The following is a 22,702-nucleotide window of genomic DNA, read 5'->3' as shown; positions in this document are numbered from 1 at the left end:
AGCCCTAAGATTCTGTTGTCTTTATTCAGTTGTGGGAAATTGAGTCAAATGTACCTTTACAGTCCTTTTAATTGTGCAATTGTTTTTCTGTTATTACAGAAGAGAAAGGATGCACATCACAGGAGGGAGGAACTACTCCAACTTTTCCTATTCAAAAACAAAGAAAAAAGCTTATTCAAGCTGTGAGGGACAATTCATTCCTTATTGTTACTGGAAATACAGGAAGTGGTAAAACAACTCAACTCCCAAAATATCTGTATGAAGCAGGTAATTTTATTCTGGGATAATATTGGGAGAATTTAAAAATATGTCCTTTAAAAAACTAATAAGACTTCTGTATTGCACAAATAACCACCATTTGCTCTACAATCCCAATTCTTCTATTGGCACAACCTCCCTATATCCTCCCTGCTTTTATACGGTCTTATTTCATATTCAGGAATTAATTCAGATGACGATTTTTCTACTTTCAATACCATAATCTCAAATACAGTTATAGATAGATATTGATTCTCTGCTATAGAATGAAATTGTCTTGCAGTAGACTATTAACCATTAGGTATTGAAATACTTTTCAGAAATATAGTGATATCTGTTGGTGACATTAATATTTCTTGGTTCTTTCTCCAGAGTATTATCAGGTAAATATTTATTCCCTGACTCTGTAACACCAAGCCAGCTAACAAATTGCCCTTAAAGTGTCTTTTCCTTCGATATGATAAAACTTTCCTATCATAAGGTTGGTGCAGAGCAAAATTATGTTGGATATTATATAAAAAATAAAAATTTCTTAGCTGATACGGACTTACTCTGATGCATCAAATCTAATGTGCCATTTACTAAGACATACCACTATTTTACATCCTATTAATAAAGAAATACCATAAGTTGTAAGATACATCTTTCAGAGATACTAAAATGGTAAAAAAAAAAAAAAAAAAAAAAAGAATCTAAGAAAGGTGATATATTTAAACTTCTGTGGCAAAAATAAATCTTTAAAACAGTGTGTTTTTAATTTGCAGAGTTTTCTTTTGGAAACCTTTAAACAGTTTGTGTTGATTGGTCAGAAACAGTTTAGCTCTAAATGGAAGCAATTACTAACAATTTTGTGTTTTTTACCTTTGGTTTTGATAGGGTTTTCACAACATGGTATGATTGGTGTGACTCAACCACGAAAAGTAGCTGCTATATCAGTTGCTCAGAGGGTTGCTGAAGAAATGAAATGTGCTTTGGGATCCAAAGTAGGGTACCAAGTTCGTTTCGATGATTGCAGCTCTAAGGTACAAAAGTTTTATTGCAATTTAAGTTCTGTAAACTTACAGAAAGATTGGAGAAAGTTATGAAAGATTTAACTTCAAATCTGCATTTATATTTTAAAGAAATAAGGACTCATATTAGAAGTAATTTTTGATGCCCTTTGTTAAATGATTTAGCTCTTAAGTGTCTAGTAGTTTTACTATTTTCTCCCTTCTCAATTAATTTTATAAGGGACAGTTAGGTATATATTTTTTAAGGATTCTCTTATTTTAAGTTTTTTTTATCTGAAACTTACATTTGTATTCTTTAGAACAATATTTTATTGTACTAAAACAATTTTTTATTGTACTAAATGGTAACTATTTTAACCATTTTTAGGTGTTACATTTCATTGGTGTAAAATATATTCAGTTTGTGTATCCATCACCACTATCTATTTTCAGAACGTTTTCATCATCTCAAACAGAAACTGTATTTACTAAACATTGACTCCCCCATTCCAGCCTGTGATAACTTCTATTCTACTTTCTGTCTTTACAAATTTGCCTTTTCTAAGTACCTCATATAAGTTGAATCTTACAATATTTTCCTCTGTGTCTAGATTGTTTCATTTAGTATAATGTTTTCAAGGTTCATCCATATTATATATTTGTATTCCTGAAGTCAGTGGAAAACAGATAACTTAGCAAAGTCAGTAAGCAAGTATCATCTGTATTATGAGCAAGTATCATCTGTATTCATGACACAAGTTTAAAATTGTTTTCTTTTTAATAGTTAATGGTTATAGTTAGTGTACAAGATACAAAACAATCCCTATTTAAATACAGTCCCTAATAGGAATGGCCATCAATTAAGGCACACAGTGACTCCCCAAAATGCTATATTTGCATTCCTAGTGTTACTGCTAGGGAATTTTCTTTCTTTTTTCTTCCTCTGTTTTATGTATATACTGTTGTTAACTTCTAGCCTTTGGGCCTTATTCTCACCTTGTTTTAATGCTAATTGGCTGACACTTTTAAAGATAAGCAAATCATCAGGAAGGAAGAGAGTGAGAGGAAATTGCACCTGACCATTTCTTCTACCTTTTCTCCTGAGTCCTCTAAAACTGGCTGAGACAGGGAGATGGATCCCATTTCATTGTGTTTCTCACAACTTGCTCACAGGAAGAAGCTATTGCATTATCTTACCACTTTCCCTGACTACTTTATATCTCCTTATTGATTAGTCCCTTTTGTTGCTTTATCCCAGAACATTCACCTTAGTTCCTTATCTCTGTCCCTGTATAGATGACAAATTCTACAATGTACTATTCTTGTTATTAGAAGATTTTATGTACTTTTTTATTTAGTCAGATTAGTTGGATCATTTAATGTCTGTACACTTGGGGGGAATTTAGTCTATGAAGCAGGGGTGAATTTCTGTAACACTCTCTCTATATATAAGTTGATATACTCTGCTGTTTGAACATTAGGAAACTGCAATCAAATATATGACTGATGGATGTTTACTGAAACATATTCTGGGAGATCCAAATCTTACCAAGTTCAGTGTCATCATTTTAGATGAAGCCCATGAGAGAACTCTAACTACAGTGAGTATTTTAATATACTGGTTGTTTGTTAGTGGACTTATCTGGGGTAGCTTTTACCCTGTTGAGAATTGCCTGGTCTTACTTACATTTTAATGTATTGAAATAGGAATTCTTTGGTTAGGAAAGCAAAATATTTCAAATAAGTTGGTTGTTAGGTATACTTTTGACTTATTAGAAATTTACTTCTTTTTCTAGGACATCTTATTTGGTTTATTGAAGAAGTTATTTCAAGAGAAGTCTCCTAATAGGAAGGAACATTTGAAGGTCGTGGTGATGTCAGCAACTATGGAATTAGCCAAGCTCTCAGCATTCTTTGGAAATTGTCCAATATTTGATATACCTGGAAGGCTTTATCCAGTCAGAGAAAAATTCTGCAATTTGATTGGCCCACGAGACAGAGAAAATACTGCATATATTCAAGCGGTATTATTTGGCATCCTTTTTATGTCTTTTTTTATATTTGTGATTCTAATTGAGTAGTTCAGTAAGTCCTTTTTTCCCTTTTATTTTAATAGTATCCCTTATAGGTCCTAGAACTTTTTTTTTTTTAAGATTTTTAAAATTTGGGATGCCTGGGTGGCTCAGCAGTTGAGCATCTGCCTTTGGCTCAGGGCATGATCCTGGGTCCAGAGTCAAGTCCCCTTATCTGGCTCCTCGCCAGGAACCTGCTTCTCTCTCTGCCTGTGTCTCTGTGTTTCTCATGAATAAATAAATAAAATCTTTAAAAATAAAAGATTTTAAAAATTTATTTATTTGAGAGAGAGATTACAAGCACAAACAGAGGGAGCAGCAGGCTCTCTACTGAGCAAGGAGCCTGACAGAGGGCTTGATCCCAGGAGCTGGGATCATGACCTGAGCCAAAGGCAGACTCTTAACATACTGAGCCACCTGGTTGCCCGGTTCTAGAACTTTTGACACTCAAATTTCATTTTTCTGTGGAATAAGGGGAGGTGGTTGGGAGTGGCGGACTGCATTTCCATCAATGTATTATGCTTGTTTCTTGCTTTAGATTGTGAAAGTGACCATGGATATCCATTTGAATGAAATGGCTGGAGACATCTTGGTTTTTCTAACTGGTGAGAATTCAGTATCAGGTTTAAATGTTATTATTTATGAATGCAATGTGGCACCAAAATAGAGTGTTACCTTTGTTGGGAAATCTGGGCTTTAATTCATATTGCCTTAGCTTTGTATGATTATCTGAATAGTTTGAGATATTCTATCTTATATAAGATATATAAGATAATTCTATACTGCTGTAAAAACTGCCAGTCTCATTAGTAAAACATATATAAAACACACTGACCTTTTAGTAAAAAGATATTAAATGGTAAACTATTAATTTTTTTATTAGTCTATCTTCTGTAGAGCTATTCTAACACTAAATGGTCCTGGGTCTGAATGATTAATTCCTTTATGTCAAAAGACATCCTACTAGTTCCTTTTTTTGAGTGGTGGGATGGTACTGTGTGAAAGCAGTACATAAGGTGTTGAATCCATGTCTCATAGACAAGCCTTTTTTGGAAGTCAAAAATAGATTAGTTAAATCCTAAACTGGTGTGATTCTTCAATTAGCAGCATCCCACTAACAGAAATGAGTCATTTCATGGTTCACCTCCTACTCTGCTTGTACAGATGTCAGAAGTGAGACATTGTAGCAATCTCTGCCTTTTTCAGGTTACTTAAGTATTTTGAAATACACCTAAATGCAGTATCTCCTGGACTAGATTCTCCTATATTTATGATTAGCTTTACTGAGTCTTCCTCAGATAATGTATTAGCAAAATGAGAGAAAGGCTTGAAGATTATAAACATTTTTATTTCTATAGATGTTTAAATTTCTTGGAAAGTAGTGTTCTATTAATTTTATTGTTGAGATTTTTTTTTTTAAAGATTTTATTCATTTATTCATGATAGACATAGAGAGAGAGGCAGAGACACAGGAAGAGGGAGAAGCAGGCTCCATGCCATGCCAAGAGCCCGACGCGGGCCTCGATCCCGGGACTCCAGGATCGTGCCCTGGGCCAAAGGCAGGCACTAAACCGCTGAGCCACCCAGGGATCCCCCATATTGTTGAGATTTGTTACAATTATGTGTTCATCTTTTTTAGATAAAATGCAATTGAAAATAACTAGTATGCAAAAATAATAATTTTAATCTAGAATGCTTTTTTTTCATTCTTAAATTAATTTTGCTGTTCAATTGCTGATGTTACTTTCCCTCCGTCATTTCAGGTCAGTTTGAAATTGAAAAAAGTTGTGAGTTACTTTTTCAGATGGCAGAGTCTGTTGATTATGATTATGATGTTCAAGATACAACTCTGGATGGTTTGTTAATATTGCCATGTTATGGATCTATGACAACAGGTAATTCCTCACTAGAATAGAAAATTTGACTAATTTTTTTTAATTGATAATCACATGTACAAATAGTGTACAGATCCTAAGTGTTCAGCCAGTTAATTTTATAAACAACTCATTTTTGTAACCAATACCCAGATCATGAAATAGAACTTTAAGGGAACCAGCATTCCTTGAGAGAAGTTATTTTTTTTTTTTTCCAGTCTTTCCATATTCACTTTTTTAGGAGCCTTGGACATCCTGTCTTGGTATTGTTTAAGAGTGGGCTGTGTCCTCTCCCAGCAGAACAAAAATATTATTGGTAATTTCTTGAAATTAGGAGTATAATATCTTGATAGTAGTGTCGTAAGTTAAAACTAATTTAGCATTGCCAAAGAATTTCTAGAAATTATATACATCCAGGTACATCTGTGACTAAACACTGTGTTTGTTTTCTTTTGAAGTAGCACACATTAGTCTACTTTTCAAGAATGATGGTGTTCTTTTGTGATTTCATTTTTTTTTTAAAGATTTTATTTATTTACTCACAAGAGACACAGAGGCAGAGACATAGGCAGAGAGAGAGAAGCAGGCTCCATGCAGGGAGCCCGAATATAGGACTCGATCCTGAGACCCCAGGATCACGCCCCGGGCCAAAGGCAGGCGCTCAACCACTGACCCACCCAGCCATCCCTCTTTTGTAATTTATTTTTTTTAATCTTTTATTTATTTATTTATTTTTAATTTTTTAATTTATTTATGATAGTCACACAGAGAGAGAGAGAGAGAGAGAGGGGCAGAGACATAGGCAGAGGGAGAAGCAGGTTCCATGCACCGGGAGCCCGACGTGGGATTAGATCCCAGGTCTCCAGGATCGCGCCCTGGGCCAAAGGCAGGCACTAAACCGCTGTGCCACCCAGGGATCCCCTATTTTTTTTTTTAAGATTTATTTATTTATAATTCATTCAGAGAGAGAGAGAGGCAGAGGCAGAGGGAGAAGCGGGCTCCATGCAGGAAGCCCCACGCAGGACTCGATCTGGAGTCCCCAGGATCACGCCCTGGGCTGCAGGCGGCGCTAAACCGCTGTGCCACCGGGGCTGCCCCCTCTTTTGTAATTTCAAAGAGCAAATGCAAACTTGTATTTGGATATTTGTTCATAATAAATATTGTTGAATTAGGTTTAGAATATGTTTAGTAAAATGATTATGGAATTTGATATGTAAAACTAAAGGGAAATTAGAGTTTGGTGGTGATTAGCATTTAATATAATGTAAAAAGCATTTGAATGTTTTTATGTTTTATATGTGTTTTTATTTTTGTTGAGTAGAGGTTCTTAATTTTACATTAACAAAAAACGTTTAGGAATATGTGTTTTGGTAAATATAGACAACATGCTATTTTTGAAATCTCTTATTATTTTGAAATCTATTTTTAGGTTTTTATATCTTTAAGGGAATTCTTAGAGTCATTATTAGATAATTAAGGTTCTCATTGTTTTCTGGAATTTGATCTGGTGGCTCCTTCATAATTTACTTTGTTAACTGCTAAGGTAATTCAAAACTCATTACAGTTGCTTTGTTATTAACCATTAATAATATAAATATATTTTTCTATATAAATAATTTCATTCTTTCCTTTGTTATTGTCATATTGAAAATAACATGCTGAGTCTGCTATTGAGTCTTGTTTAATGTTCTAAACCCCAGTTTTTATATTATTAAAGGTTGCTAATGACCTCTTCTTTCTCAAATCTCATGTGTTTTTTTTTTTTTTTTTTCAATAGTTTGTATTTTGGTTTTGTGATGATAAGTCTCCTTGAAATGCTGTCCTCTGGGATAATATTTAATTACCTGGTTCTCCTGACCACTCTTTCTCTAAGTATGTTACCCTCTCACCCTTCCCAGCCTTTGTTCCTCTCTAAATGTGACTACTTTTTTAAGGTTTTATCCTTAGCTTGCTGTTTCTTTGGAATTCTTTGTTTTGGAGAGGTTGACTCCCAGGACTCACCCTATCACTTCTGTATGGATGACTATCTCTATTTAAGTCTCACTCCTGTAGTCTAGAATTCCTGGATCTCCTCACAAGGCTTTCTAGACTGTGCATCATATCATCTGTGATCATTCAGACCAAATAAGTGACAACTCCTGCAGGTGTTTTTATTTTTGTTTTGTCCTGTCCAGATCATTCATTCATTCATTTTCGTTTTTCATTGTCATCATTAGAGTTGGGATCCTCAATTTCCTTTCCTGAGTTGTTAACATAACCTGCTAACCTGTTTTCCCTGATGTAACTTACCATCCTACCTGCAGTGGTAAGCATAATCTTTCAGAAGCACAACTCTGATCATGTCAGTTTCCTGTTGGGTATCTCAGCCATTTCTTATTACCAACAATTAAAATGCTGACTTAATAACTTGGCATTCATTATCTTTCCAGTGTGATTTCAGCCTGCTTTCAGCCTTAATTCCCAGTGTATGAGATTTCTGTGTTGGTGTATATATGTGAATGGTAAAGATGTAGAACTGGGTATTGGTAGAGCCATTACTGAAGGGCTTTGTTTATTTTAGTTTCCCTTCTGGTTCCAAGGGCTCTATAAGGGCCAGATACTGGTGATCCATCATGAGCATAGTAATATTTACTGGAGCAATTTATAACAATGCAAAGAGGCATTCAAATGGAGCTGATAAGGTACTGAGTAATGGGTGAAATGAAGTTGGGAGTGGTAAGTTCCTGGGATCTTAGGCTTTTTTTTTAAGCCTGGCTAATACAAGACAGCACTTATTTTCTTTATTATTGCTACTTTGGGTGGTGGGGATATGTTATTTCCTTTATTTCCCATTATTTTTTAGGAATAGAAAACTTGTACTTGGGAGTGAGGAGAGGGAAGAAGGGTTTCCTGCCTGTAGCCTGTTGTGAAGGGTGAATCAAAAATGACTCAGATCTAGGTTTAGTAAATAAGTGAAGATTATGAGGTGAATATGTTGTATTTGCTTTTATTTCTGTTAGCCATGAGGGTGGCTGTTTTAAAGGGACATCTTAAGATACCTAATTGACATAAAAAATTTTCAACTGTCAAATGTGAAGAGGTGCTCTGGTATCCCTTTTACTGCCAAGATTATATGATCCTACTCCCTGGGCTAAACTCCTAACCCCTACCCTTTGTGGTGGTTTTCTCAAGCTCATAGTGTAGGCAGTATTTTTTAATCTGAGTTCCAGATTTTTCACTTTCTGTTAGACATTCTGTGAAGTCTTGTATCAAGTGCTAGCTGTGTCTAGGACCTTATTCTTGTTTCCTCAAACCTTTTTGCTCTTCTGTCTTCCCTCCTTTGTTTAAGATTTTGCAGTTCATCAGGTTTACTGAAATATACCTGTTACTTCATAAGCAAAAAATATTTGCATGGAATTTGACAATTTTAGCACTGAAAGCAATTATCTAAACTCAGTGCTTCTTAGCCTTTTTAGAGGGTGGAGTCTCATATTCTTTTTAAAAGATCATGAAAGCCATGGTTTCTTTCTCTAGAAAAATGCACACATACCCATATTTATTTTTCTTGCATAATTAGGCCTCTTTTTTTTTTTGGATAGAGACTAAGTAATGTTTCTGAGGTCACATGGTAAACCTGCATTTGATAACTGGTTATTCAGTAGGGGGTGAAAAATAGTACTTGTGTTTTCAGAATATATGAGGAAAAGGAAAGGAGCTTTACCTTGTATTGTATATAGTATTTTAAAAGATTAATACTTTTGTATTAATCCAAAAGTAGTTTGCTTGCTTGCTTGCTTGGTTTCTTGCAAAATGAAGACATCTCAATTCGGCAGGTATCTAGAATTTGAATTTTCAGTGATACTTTCCTTACACGTTAAGATTAAAGATGAGAGAAAATAAGGCTAGTGAGCTTCGCATAAAAATTTTTACTCTACATGGAGTCTCTCCAAGTGGGAAAAATTTTCTTTTGTCTTAAAAGCATACATAGTTGTAAAGAGCACATAGTTGTAGAGTATGTAGTTGTAAAATAAAGTCAGAAAAGTAAGATAATTAAATCTCACCAACATGGTTAAGTGATAATCACTACTAGTATTCTGAGGTATATTGTTCTAAACTTGTTTTATATATTTAAGTGTATATTATTGTTAAGTTTTTCTAAGAAAAATGGCATTTTGTTATACATGTTCTTTAATGTTTTTCTCTTTAAAACATTAAAGTCCTTTCTCTTTTAGCCCTTCTAAATTTCTAAAAATTTAGAAAATTTTAAAGAATAGAAAAGTACAGAAACAATCCATTTGCCACTGTGCAGAATTAACACTCTTAGTGTCTCCATATTTTTGCTCCAATTTTCCTTTAAGAAAAATTATTCAAAGAAAAATGATATAATTTCATTATAATGAATTCAAGCAGTGTCCAAAGTTACAAAGGTGAAAGTAATCACTTCAAGTTCCTTCATATAAAAATAACCGTGTGTGTGTGTGTGTGTGTGTGTGTGTACATGCAGAAGGATAAGCAAACAAATAGGTGGATTGATAGAAATACTTTTTAAAAGTGAGATTATACTGTTATTTGCTTTTTTAAAAAGTTTTTATTTTTTTAGTGTTTTTTTTTTTTATTTTTTTATTTTTTAAAGATTATTTATTCATGAGAGACACAGAGAGGCAGAGACATAGGCAGAGGGAGAAGCAGGCTCTTCACAGGAGCCCAGTGTGGGACTTGATCCTGGATCCCGGGATCACAACCTGAGCCGAAGGCAACTGCCTAACTGCTGAGCCACCCAGGTGTCCCAAAACGTTTTTAATTTTATGTAAATATACTTGAAGGAATTATTAAATGTCAAGTAACTCTTTACCACTTGAGAATATGATATAAAATGTTCCTTTAAAAAAAAAAAAGGTTGCTTTCAAGTTTAAAAAGATGAAAAATTTTAAGAGGCTGAAGTTAATCACTTCTTTTTAGAAGATTGGAGATCTTATCTGCTGATCATCTGACTTGGAAGATAAAGATTTAAATACTTTGATTTTTCTGTATCTTTCCCTTCTGATTTTTGTTAGTTATTTTTACATTGTTTAGGTGTTTATCATCAATCCTGTTGACCATGGTTTTTCCATTCTGAAGTTACTTTTGGCTAAGGGTGCCTATGTGGCTCAGTCAGTTAAGTGTTTGCTTTAGGCTCAGGTCATGATCCCAGGGTCCTGGGATCAAGCCCCACCTTGGGCTCTGCTCAGCAGGGAATTTGCTTCTCCCTCTCCCTTTGCCTGCTGCTCCCCCTGCTTATGTTCTCTCTCTCTCTCTCTCTCTCTCTCTCTGTCTCTCTCTCTGCCAAGTAAATAAAATGTTTAGGATAAAATAAGTTACTTTTGGTTAATTTTCAGTTTCCTGGGTTTTGTTCACTTTTTTTTTTTAATAGAAGAGCTCTTGAGTATTATTTTTGTTATTACTCTTTTATGTTTGAGAATATCTGGCTTTTGCCTGTATACTTGAACTATATTGTGACTGGATTTTATGTTCTTGGGTCACACTTTCTTTTCCTTAGAACTTGGTAGATATTGTCCACTTGTCTTCTGACTTATAATGTTGCCACAGTTCGGAAGTCTGAGGGCAGCCTGATTTTTTTTTTCCCCCTTCCTAGTAAGTAATTTGCTTTTTCTGTCTGATTGCCTGAAAATTTCTCTTATGTTTAAAATTCAGTGGTTTTAATTAGGAAATTTTTGGTGTTGAGCGTTTTATATCAGAATTTCCTGGAATTTGATGTGCTTTTTTAAAAAATCAACTTTATTGGGGTATCATTTATATGTAACAAACTATGAGCGTTTCAAGTTCAATGAGTTTTGACAAATGTACATACCTGTACAATGACCACCACAACCAAGATGAACTTTTATATATGTTCTTTTGATCTGAATACTCAATTCTTTATTTCAGAGAAACTGTCACGTTGTATCTTTGAATATAATTTTTATCTATTTATTGGTTTCTGTACTTCAGTTATTCTTATGTTGGATTGCCTGTGTTCTGTGTTTTTTAGCTTCCTTCTAGTTATTTTTTTAATTGCACTTACTGATTATCTCAAGCCTTTTCTCTGTGTCAGGAATTTGATTTTCAGCTGTGTTAGTGAGAATTCTTAAGACATTTTTACTCACCCAAAACTAACTTCTTGAGGGAAGCTGGGTACAGTTTTAGCAGTGTTGTACCTCTTTCTTCTCAAAACTGTCATCTTCCCCCCCGCCAAGAAACAGTTTCTGTTTACTACTTTAAGTTACCTTCTTTTTTTTCTTCTCTTTCTTTTTCCTTCTCTCAGAAATAGTTCTTTGGAATCTTTATGGGGGACCTTGGAACAAGAAAATTTTTTAAAAAAGATTTTATTTGGGGGTCCCTGGGTGGCTCAGCGGTTTAGCGCCTGCCTTGGGCCCAGGGCATGATCCTGGAGTCCTGGGATCCAGTCCCACATCAGGCTCCCTGCAGGGAGCCTGCTTCTCCCTCTGCCTGTGTCTTTGCCTCTCTCTGTGTGTCTCTCATGAATAAATAAATCTTTTTTTTAAAGATTTTAAAATTAAAATTTAAAATCTAAATAAAAAATTTAATTAAATTTTATTTAATTAAATTAAAAATTTAAATAAAAAATTAAATTTTAAAGATTTAAAAATTTTTAAAGATTTTAAAGATAAAAAACAATTCTTTTTTTAAAAGATTTTATTTATTTGTTCATGAGAGACCGAGAAAGAGGCAGAGATAGAGAGGGAGAAGCAGGCTCTCTGTGTGGAGCCTAATGGGGCATTCGATCCCAGGACCCTGGGATCATGACCTGAGCCAAAGGCAGATGCTCAACCACTGAGTCACCCAGGCATCCCAGGACAAGAAATTAAATTAAAAATTTAAATAAAAAATAAAATTAAATTTTAAAGATTTTTAAATTTTTAAAGATTTTAAAGGTAAAAAAACAATTCTTTTTTTTAAAGATTTTATTTATTTATTCATGAGAGACCGAGAAAGCGGCAGAGAGAGACTGAGAGAGAGGGAGAAGCAGGCTCCCTGTGTGGAGCCTAATGGGGCACTTGATCCCAGGACCCTCGGATCATGACCTGAGCCAAAGGCAGATGCTCAACCACTGAGCCACCTAGGCTTCCCAGGACAAGAAATTTTGTGAGGAAGTTTCAGTTAGTCTTAACATATAATATGCTATATGTATATATCTAGGAGTGTCCCTTCATTATGAGTAATATCTCATATCCTTATTTCTTTGTAAACTTTGGAACATCTTTCTTAGCTGTTAGCCAATCCCCTGCTCCCCTCACTGATAACATCCTAGGACTTTACTACATCTTAATGAAAGTATTCCGTTTCCCCTTTCCTTCTTGAAGAGTGAGAATGTGCTTTAGGATATGTTTATTTAACTTTTTTCCAAATCTTTATAAACAAACATAAAACTGGTATGTGTTGGAGCTCCTGGCTGGCTCAGTCAGAAGAGCATGTGACTCTTGATCTCAGGGTTGTGAGTTTGAGCCTCACACTGGGTGTAGAGATCACTAAAAAAAAAATAAATAAACTTAAGGAAAACTGGTATGTGTTTGTACTTGGGGAATATGGTATTAAACTGGGAGTGAAATGTAAATGAAATAAACATGAGTCTTGTCAAAACAGCAGTTTCAAGACTTTTCAGTTGATTATAGTGAACAAAATGGTAAATGAAACGGAAATTTTGTTTGACCTGAACACTTAAAAAATTAGATATTTTTAGAAATGAGTTGATTGAAAAATGGACTAGATAAATATGTTCAGAAAGGCCATTTTTAATGTATGCAAATTTTAGGGTAGTGTGGAATTTTAAAGGTAGAAAGGGTCTTAACTTATTTATATAATGCATTTTTTATTTATCAATTCATTGAACTCTCTTGGACACTTTCTGTGGTCTAGATATTGTTCTAGGTAGTGGGGATATGTCTTGAATAAAAGAAAGTCCTTGTTCCATGGAACAACACTGTGGTAGAATAAGTAGATCATAAATAATGTATAAACATAATGTGAACTACAAAGTAGTATAAAACTCTTTTGAACCATTTGGAAGAAATGAGCTACCTAAGTCTAATACTTGAAAAATAATTCTTAACACTTAAGTTTTTTGCCAAAAAACTGTAAAAGAAATAGGTCTTTTTGGAATTATTTTTGTATTCACCTTAAAGCTTCTCCACAGATCTTTTATAAACTGCCTTTCTAGCACTTTTTTACTTGTGAAATTAATTTCTGAATAATGTGGAAGAATAGCAGCATTACTCAACTTGGTTTCAAACTTGTCCATCTGTGTGTAAATCTTAGCAAGTCATTGACCTCTCCGGAATTTAGTTTTCTCATCTATAAAATGAGATGATTGGCCTAGTTCCCTGATTTTTAACACTATGCTCATCTGTGCCACTCTTTTTCTCCCTTACAGTAGTTCAAGCTTGTTCTGTTATATATACTGGGAACACTTGGATCTTTTTAAGATTTTATTTGGGAACAGGTTTTGTTAAGATTTTCTCAGCGACTGAAAAGAAAACAATTTGAGATTGCTTATGTAGAAAAGATGAATTTTGTAAGCAAATATGGGCATAATTGTGGAAAATAAATATATCCAGGCATTTAATTATTTTTCTTCTTACATATATACTTACTCTTCTAATGTACAATAGTAAATATATAACAGTTTAAAAAGTTATGAAACATATAAAAATGCTATTAATTTCTTTTTATACCCCCAATAGATTGACTTGTGTACTCGATGAAATGATCACTCCTAATTTTTGGAGATTATTGAAGTACTGTGATCCGTCCAAACAAATCTCTTGCTTTGAAGTTCCTTGATCTCTATAACTTAAATGATCTTTTGCTTTGTCCCACTTGAGCCACCCGTCCAGAAGCTTTCCATCCTAGACTTTGTCATTACCATCATTTCTGATCTCAGTTTTAAACATCTTTCTGATGATTACTTTCTGTTTTTGCCTAATACTCTACTGCTTGTAATTCAACAATTTTCAGAATGCATTGACACATGTCCTTTATCGGGCCTTTACTTACTTTCTTTCACCTATACTGTAATCATTTCCTTGCAAACATTCTTAACCCTCTTGTCTTATTTTGTGCTTAACCTGGCAGAGAGCAAGTCTGGCTAAATCTGTCTTACTACTTATTTTACACCCAGTCCTCTCAAGTGCTGGGAAGAGCCAGGAACTCAGAAATACTCTGTCAACTTTCATGGCTTTCCTCCATGTGCATTAACCACTTCCCTAGGTTCACAAGTTCATTTTTCCTCTTTGTAAGAGACTAGCCAATCAAATAGAGCATCTCCTGGATCTTACTCCAAATTTCAGGAGAATCAGATTGCTCCCACTTTGGGGAGATGTTTATCTTTAGTGCCATAAACTATGGCTGGAGCAACAGGGTACTATAGTATAAGCATTGCTTGTTGGGGTTCACTCTTCAGAATGTGTGGGTAGGGGAAATGACTGTTGTGTTACTTGCTTAGAGAGGTGGGCATTAGAAAAATATCCCAAAAAGTAAAAACCATTTAGCTAATCAGTTTTTGAGGTAGAGAGAGGTCCTGAATGTGTAGTCATTGGATGGGCTTCAGAGAGTCCCTGAACACCCTGAAGTTATTTGAAATTTGTGTATGTGTGTACATATGTGCCTTTTAATGGAGAAGATGGCCACAGTTTTTAAATATACTCAAAGGGAGCCATAGACCTATATAAATTTTGTTATAGGGTTTATTTTAGCAATAATAATCTGTGGTTTAATAGATCTAAAAAAGTTAGCAGTAAAAGGTGAGCAAAGATAAATTTTGCTATTTTGAATTCAAGATAGTTAAAGAGGTGAAGGAAACATAACTTTTAATGAAAAGACAGTTTTTCAAACGTGGAATTTGATAAATGCATGTTGTAAATTAACATTTGCTCTTTACATGTATTTTAGATCAACAGAGAAGAATATTTTTGCCACCTCCACCTGGAATTAGAAAATGTGTCATATCCACCAATATTTCTGCAACATCTTTGACAATAGATGGAATCAGGTACAACTTTTAAGCCACTTAGCTTTGAGTTTGCTCCTTGGTGCCTTCCACTAATTTCCTTCTCACCTACTTGTAATCACCTACCATTTTTAATAATTATTGATTGCCATGGTTAGGAAATGGAGTGGGAGGTACACATAGTATTCCCCCCCCCCTTTTTTTAAGGTTTTATTTATTTATTCATGAGAGATACACAGAGGCAGAGACATAGTCAGAGAGAGAACCAGGCTCAATGTAGGGAGCCCGTTGTGGCTCGATCCTGAGACTCTAGGATCACGCCCTGGGCCAAAGGCAGGCACTTAACTGCCGAGCCACCCAGGTGCCCTACACGTAGTATTCTTGATCATACTTTTAACTACTTGAACTTGGCAGTTTGTAGCTTTCTCTTCCCAAATTTAAGATTATGTGTCATGCTTTATGGGTTTCATTATTCATTGAATAGAAAGCCAAAGCTGTTTTTCTGGGATCCCTGGGTGGCACAGCGGTTTGGCGCCTGCCTTTGGCCCAGGGCGCGATCCTGGAGACCCGGAATCGAATCCCACATCGGGCTCCCAGTGCATGGAGCCTGCTCCTCCTTCTGCCTGTGTCTCTGCCTCTCTCTCTCTCTGTGTGACTATCATAAAAAAAAAAAAAAAAAAAAAACACAAAGCTGTTTTTCTATACTCATTATCAGCATATATCTAAGATGATTTGATATTTCTTTCTCACCTGGCACCTGCACTTGGTGGAGTTAAGTGTTGTATATCCAAGTGTTTAGCTGAAGGTACTGTTGCTCACTTTTCTCACCTTTTTGTGAAATGAACTATGATGTGAGTCTCTTATTTTTAATGTAATCAATGATGCCATCAAATTTTTGAGTATACTTAATGGAGAAACACTGGGAAATTTTAAGTCTAGACTGATAGTTAATGTGAAGTTCTTTTACCCTATTGAACCACAGTCCTTTTGGATATTTATCTTTTATCCAGTATATTTTGTGTCTTTAACTAAAAGTCTATCTGTTTGCCACAGGAAGACTAGACCTAAATCTCAAAGATCCTTTATCTTTCTTTTGGGTAAAATGATCACCTGGATCTGAGAGGAAATTTAATTTCCTTTGCTTTTCTCCTTTACTTTAAAAATAAATATTTCACTAAGGGCTGTCATTTCTTCAGAGTAGGTTAACCTCTTAATTTTCTGTTTCCAGTAAAGACAAAAGTCATTAAGTATTTTTATAATATATTATAATATATATATATATTATTTATAATAATATTCCAAATAATATTTGGAATGTTCCTTTAGTGAATGGTAGACTTACTTCTATTCCTAACTTAGTTGTTTACCTGACTTGTTCTCTGTTTTATTGATTTAAATGCTATTGTTAAAGGCTACCTGGAATTAGGTTCTGAACCTATTAGAGTGGTCTAGATGTGTCTTGTAAGTTTGTTTTTTAGAGGAGAAATTCACATAATGTAAAATTAACATTTAAAGGTGAACAATCAGTATTTAATACATTTATAGTGTTGTATAAACACTAACACTATCTCTACTTCTAAAACATTTTTATTGCTCCAAAGTAAAACCCTGTATCCTTTAAGCAGTTATTCCCTATGCTCCTCTCCATTCCAGCCTTTGGCAACCACCAACCTATTTTCTGTTTTTATGGAGATTTATTCTGGATATTTCATATGAATTGTCATATAGTATGTGACCTTTTGTGTCTGGCTTCTTTCACTTATGCTTTCAAGGTTTATCCACACTGTAGCATGTATCAACACTTTATTTGTTTTAATGGCTGAATAATATCCTATTGTATGTATATACCATAATTTGTTTATCCATTTATCCCTTAATAGTTAATAGACATTTAGATTATTTTTACCTTTTGGCTCTTATGAATAGTGCTTCTACAAAAATATGCCTACAAATATTGGTTGAGTACTTGTTTCAGTTCTTTTGAGACACACTTAAGAATGCAATTTCTGGGTCATGTGGTTCTGTGTTTAACATTTAGAGGAAGCTTCAAACCATTTTGCACTTTGGCTTAATCATTGTACATTTCCATTAGTGATGTACAGGTATTCTCATTTCTTGACTTTTAGGCTTTACGTTTAATATAAAAGTCATCATGTAGTTGTTAGTTTGGTAGAAAAGGAGAATCCAAAGTAGCTAAAAATCAAGTCTTATTTTCTAGAAACTTAACTGGTTTTCGTTTTTCTTAGATATGTGGTAGATGGTGGCTTTGTGAAGCAGTTAAATCACAATCCCAGATTAGGGTTGGACATCCTGGAGGTGGTTCCAATTTCAAAGTAAGTTTCTATGTCAAGCTTTTTTTGTTCAAAAAACAACTTGATAGATAATTTTTAACTGTTTTAGGGGTATGATGTTAACTACTTAGGAAATTTACAGTATGTTTTGGGGACTTCTCTTTTTCTGCTTCTAAAGGAGTGAGGCGTTACAGCGAAGTGGCCGAGCTGGCAGGACTTCCTCAGGAAAATGCTTTCGGATCTATAGTAAAGATTTTTGGAACCAGTGTATGCCTGACCATGTGATCCCTGAGATTAAGAGAACTAGTTTGACATCTGTAGTTCTGACCTTAAAGTGCCTTGCCATACACGATGTTATAAGGTATGTAGACAATTTGAAAAAAGAAAAATTTGTTAGGATGGAGCCATGTTATTCTTCAGAATTCATTTGAAGTATTTGACTCTTACATCCCTTTCATTTTGAGGTTTAGCTAAACCCAAATAAAAGGCTTCTTTGCAATGCTTTCCTGTGATTTGATTCCTTGTTCTTGTTTTAACCTTGGCCTAAATATTCATGCTGATGTTTATTTGGATCATTTAGTGACCACTGTTCATCTGTAATGGAAGATATATAATGACCTTTATTCCAATCAGAAACTGGTTTTCTGGTAGCATCTTTTGTATGACCAGCATTGTACCAAGTACTTTGAGAGATAGAGTAATACTCTGTGGTAGTATTTTGCTTTTACTAAACTTAACTTATGTTAGGGAAATAAGATTCAGACACATGAAACAAAGAATGGAACAACTGTTAAATTACTCAAATGTTAAACTATATAATTAATTGGCATAGGATAGAACATTGTTGTAGGGGCTTGAAATTTCATATTATACATGGTAAAGGAAATGATGAATTTTAATTTAATTTAATTTAATTTAATTTATTATTTTTTAAAGATTTTATTTGGGTCTCCAGGATCATGCCCTGGGCTGAAGGCATGATGCTCAACTGCTGAGCCACCCAGGTGTCCCTGAATTTTAATTTTAGTCTAAATTGACTGCGAATGTGAAACTGTCAGGAACCTTAGAAGGTGACCATGCATTCTTTAAATTCATAAGTAGGAAAATAATTACTAGGCGTACCCAAATATGTATTGTATACTCTTGGAAAGCCAATTAAAATATATTTTGGACAGTTTAAGAGTAGATATTTTCTAAATGAGAACATAGATTTTAAAAAGAGGAAACCATATAATATATGAAATTCTAACTGTAATCATGAATGATTCCAATGAGAAAGAAGGATCATTTGAAGAAATCCAAATCCCTAAACAGAAAGCTTTCAGATGAACCTAGGTTTTAAAATAACATTCATAATATTATTATTTTTGTGAATAATATAATTACAAAGCAACATATAATCAAGAATAAACATGTATTAGAAAAAAAGAATATTGAGAGTGGCATATAATTAAGAATATATTTAAAAAGTAGGAATCATAATTACTTAATATCATCTGCATTGAGTTATTTTTCCATCTTAAGTTTTAAGACTTAGAATGTTAACTAAAAGTTCCAAAATGCTAGAAACAAACAAAAGATTTCTTTCTCTTTTTTAAAAGATTTTATTTTTAAGTAACCTCTACACTGAGTGTGGGGCTCAAACTCAAAACTCCAAAATCAAGAGTCACATACTCCACCAACTGAAACAGCTGAGTGTCTCCCTCCTCTCTCTTTTTAATATGTGTGTAGTATAAGGAAAAATAGAGCCAGTATTTGGGATATATGGTAGAGTACTCATAGATGACAGAAGGAAAATGGAGCTTTAGGGGTGCCTAGGTGGCTTAGTTGATTAAGAGTCTGCCTTTGGCCCAGGTCATGATCTCTGGGTCCTGGGGGTTCAGCTCTCTGCTCAGCAGGAGTCTGTTCTCCTTCTCCCTCTGTTTTCTCTCTCACTCTCTCAAATAAATAAATAAATAAAATCTTTAAAAAAAAAAAGAAAATGGAGCTTTTCAATTATTGTCTTGCTTCTTTTTTCTCTATCAAGAATGTTTTTAAAATCAGAAAGATAAGAACAAGTCTAGGTAAGGAATTGATGACCACGATGGATTAGGAAATAAGCTAAAACCTAATGACCATAAATGAGTGTCTTGAGGCTTTATCCATTATTTCCATAGTACTAAAAACTTGCAGATTTAGGGTTATCTAAGAGAAATTATGCAGAATAGGTTGCCAGAAAATTGTGAGAAATACAATTTTTGACGTCTTTATTTAGGAAAAGGGTGGAATCTGGAAATAATTACCCAGTATGTTTGAAATTGATCTTTAGCAAATTCTAGCTTAGTTTATTAGAAAAATGGTTTTAGAGAATTTGATGGTGATTTATAATAATCTGTATGGCTCAAACTGGTTCATGAAGAATATGTTAAAATAAACGATTTTCTTTTCAGTTTGAGGACAAAACTAGTCCACATAATGGGTGTACCATAAGAATTTATTGAACAATAACCTAATATATCTCTTGTTTTCTACACAGTATATAATAAGATTATATTTGACATCTTTGTGAATAAGATGACAGTACTGCTGATTATAGTTGCCTAATAGCTAAATCCAGAATGTATTGATTAATGGCTTAGCATAGCCTAGATGGAAGTTTGGCTGATAGTATGCTGAACTTTGCTCTTTCCTCATGACCATTTCAATAAAACTATTAAAGATATTAAAATCATGGTTATCAGATTTTTGGAAAATGTCTAGATATCTAATTAGTAGTTGATTAAAACCGGAAGATTTAGAATGATCTCAATAAGCCAGAACCTTGGACAAAAATCAACAAGCAAAAGTCTGAAAGATTACATTTTATATGCTGTGTTTTGGTTATACATTAAGGAAATTCACGTGGGAAAGATCTGAAATTATCAGATCACCAGAACTTAGTATGAGCTTGCAATTACTATTCTGTTAAGAAAACAATAAAAAATTCCTACTGGCATAAACTTTAATTAATAGATTGCAATATCCAGATGACTGGAATTATAGCATTCCTGTTGGTCACTCTACATTTGGAGTTCAGTTTTGGATATCCTCACATTTTATGAGAATTTTGACAAGCTAGAGTGTTTCTGAAAGATGGTAATTAGGTATGTTGGGTCTCTTAGAAAGCAAATATTTTTTAGTATATGTGCTGCCAAAGGAAGCACTCTTAGAAAGCAAATAATACAAAGAGTGCTTGACAAATTTGGTAAATAAGGGAGAAAAATAATGATAGGTTTTTTGTTTTTTTGTTTTTTTTTTTTTAGCAGATCTGAAAGGGCTCTCATATAGAAGAGGAAGCTGACTAGTTTGGTATTGCTCTAGGACAGGGGTCGAAAACTATGGTCCAGGCTCACTGGCTGTTTTTGTAAATAAAATTTTATTGGAACACAGCCATGCATATTCATTCAAGTATGGCTGCTTTTGCTACAACAGCAGAGCTGAATAATTGTGACAGAGACCATATGGCCTACAAAACCTAAACTATTTACTATCTGGCCTTTTACAGAAAGTGTTTGTCGACTCTTGCTCTAGAAGATACCAGGACTTGTTGGTACAAGTTGTAGGAAAACTGATTATAGAACAGTCTACGAGATTTTTGTTTATTTGTTTTTAAGTAGAGCTGTGAATCCTTGGATGGACTTTTGTGTAAGGTATTGGACCTTTTGTCCTTTGTTGGAGTTTTTCAAGGTGAGAAGTTGGAGTAGATGACTTAATCATCTAAGACTTGCGGTGGAAAAAGTAATCCAGTGCAGAGAGTATTAAGTAATTATTGTTCTTAATAATACAATATGTATGTAAATGTTCATGCTTGGTTATATGCCACCCTTTGTGAATATTATTGTCTTATGTTCACTAATAGTTTTGTGGTTATTAAGAGAATATCTTTATCTTCAAAGATATTTATTTAAGAGAGAGCTAGTGTGCATGTGGGTGGGGGGAGGGGAAAAGGGGGAGGGAGAGGAAGAGGGAAAGATTCCTAAGTAGATTCCTTGCTGATTGTGGAGCCAGATGTGGGCCCCATCTCAGGACCCTGAGATCATGACCTGAGCCAAAATCAAGAGTGGGATACTCAACTGACTAAACCACCCAAATGCTTCTAAATTGTCTATTTTCAGAGGATGCATGCTGAAGTATTTTGGGGTGAATTGGCATTGTATTTGCAACTTGTTTTCAGATAATTCAGGAGAAAATAAGAATATACGTAAAGCAAATATGGTAAAATTAATCAGCTATACTTAACCATTTTATTAAAAGCCATGCTAAAGTACTGTTAATTGTAATGTTTGCCCACATTCAATTGATTTTTCTCCACTGGTTTATAATAAAATTGTATAATAAAAGCTGTGGTTTACAGAACAGAGTAGATTTGACATTGGCTATGAAGAATGGGGCAGGATTAGAATAAGCAGAGAAGAATGAGTGAGTGTTCTAGCTAAGGGGGATTCAAAAAGAAATGCTTCTTGAATTAAATAGAAGAGTGTGATTCAGTACTGAATTCTACTCCTGAAACTAATATTGTACTGTATGTTAACTAACTAGAATTTAAATAAAAATTAAAAAAAAAAAGAGTGTGATTCAGAAAAAACAGTTTCTTCCTTTGTTGAATGCTGCTCATGATCAGAATGCTTAGGAAAAAAAGAGAGAAGAGGGCTTGAAAATAGATCAAGTAAAAATTTTTAAAGAAATTTTCAAGTCTGTATAAAATCTTACAGTGGTCAAAAAATGGAATCTCACTCATATCTCATTTAAACACACAGGTTTCCCTATTTGGATCCACCTAATGAGAGACTTATTTTGGAAGCTCTTAAACAACTTTACCAGTGTGATGCTATTGACAGGTAAAACAAAAACAAAACCAACCATAGCAGATCTTAATTTCTTTGTTTCATTTTATTATTTTTTTAATTTTTAATTTTTATTTTAATTAAACTCTGTGCCACACATGAGGCTCAAACTCATGACCCTGAGATTGAGAATCACATTCTTTACCTACTGAGCCAGTCAGGTACCCCAGTTTCTATTTAATTTAATTTAATTTAATTTAATTTAATTTAATTTAATTTATTTGAGAGAGACACACACACACACACACACAGAGTGTGTGCACGTGGGCACAAGCCAGGGGAGCAGAGGGAGATGGACAAGTAGACTCCATGCTGAGTATAGAGCCTGATGCAGGGCTTGATCCCATGACCCTGAGATCATGATCTGAGCCAAA

The 22,702-nt window shown here is 34.2% G+C and overlaps 1 protein-coding gene across 2 annotated transcripts in view; it reads left to right on the top strand.

Moving 5' to 3' along the window:
• DHX40 (DEAH-box helicase 40) overlaps positions 1–22,702 on the top strand; it is a 47,243-nt gene that overhangs the window by 928 nt on the left and 23,613 nt on the right. For both annotated transcript variants that reach the window (XM_077852403.1, XM_077852402.1), the window contains exons 2-11: positions 100–267; positions 1,135–1,280; positions 2,729–2,848; positions 3,044–3,271; positions 3,858–3,924; positions 5,083–5,214; positions 15,118–15,217; positions 17,422–17,508; positions 17,645–17,827; positions 22,242–22,322. In XM_077852403.1, coding sequence (XP_077708529.1) covers positions 100–267; positions 1,135–1,280; positions 2,729–2,848; positions 3,044–3,271; positions 3,858–3,924; positions 5,083–5,214; positions 15,118–15,217; positions 17,422–17,508; positions 17,645–17,827; positions 22,242–22,322 — 1,312 coding nt within the window. The remainder of the gene's footprint in view (positions 1–99; positions 268–1,134; positions 1,281–2,728; positions 2,849–3,043; positions 3,272–3,857; positions 3,925–5,082; positions 5,215–15,117; positions 15,218–17,421; positions 17,509–17,644; positions 17,828–22,241; positions 22,323–22,702) is intronic.

This window comes from Canis aureus, chromosome 16, assembly GCF_053574225.1.
Source record: "Canis aureus isolate CA01 chromosome 16, VMU_Caureus_v.1.0, whole genome shotgun sequence".
NCBI lineage: Eukaryota > Metazoa > Chordata > Mammalia > Carnivora > Canidae > Canis > Canis aureus.
Note: the sequence above shows the minus strand (reverse complement) of the source record. Positions and strands in the feature narration are given on the sequence as shown.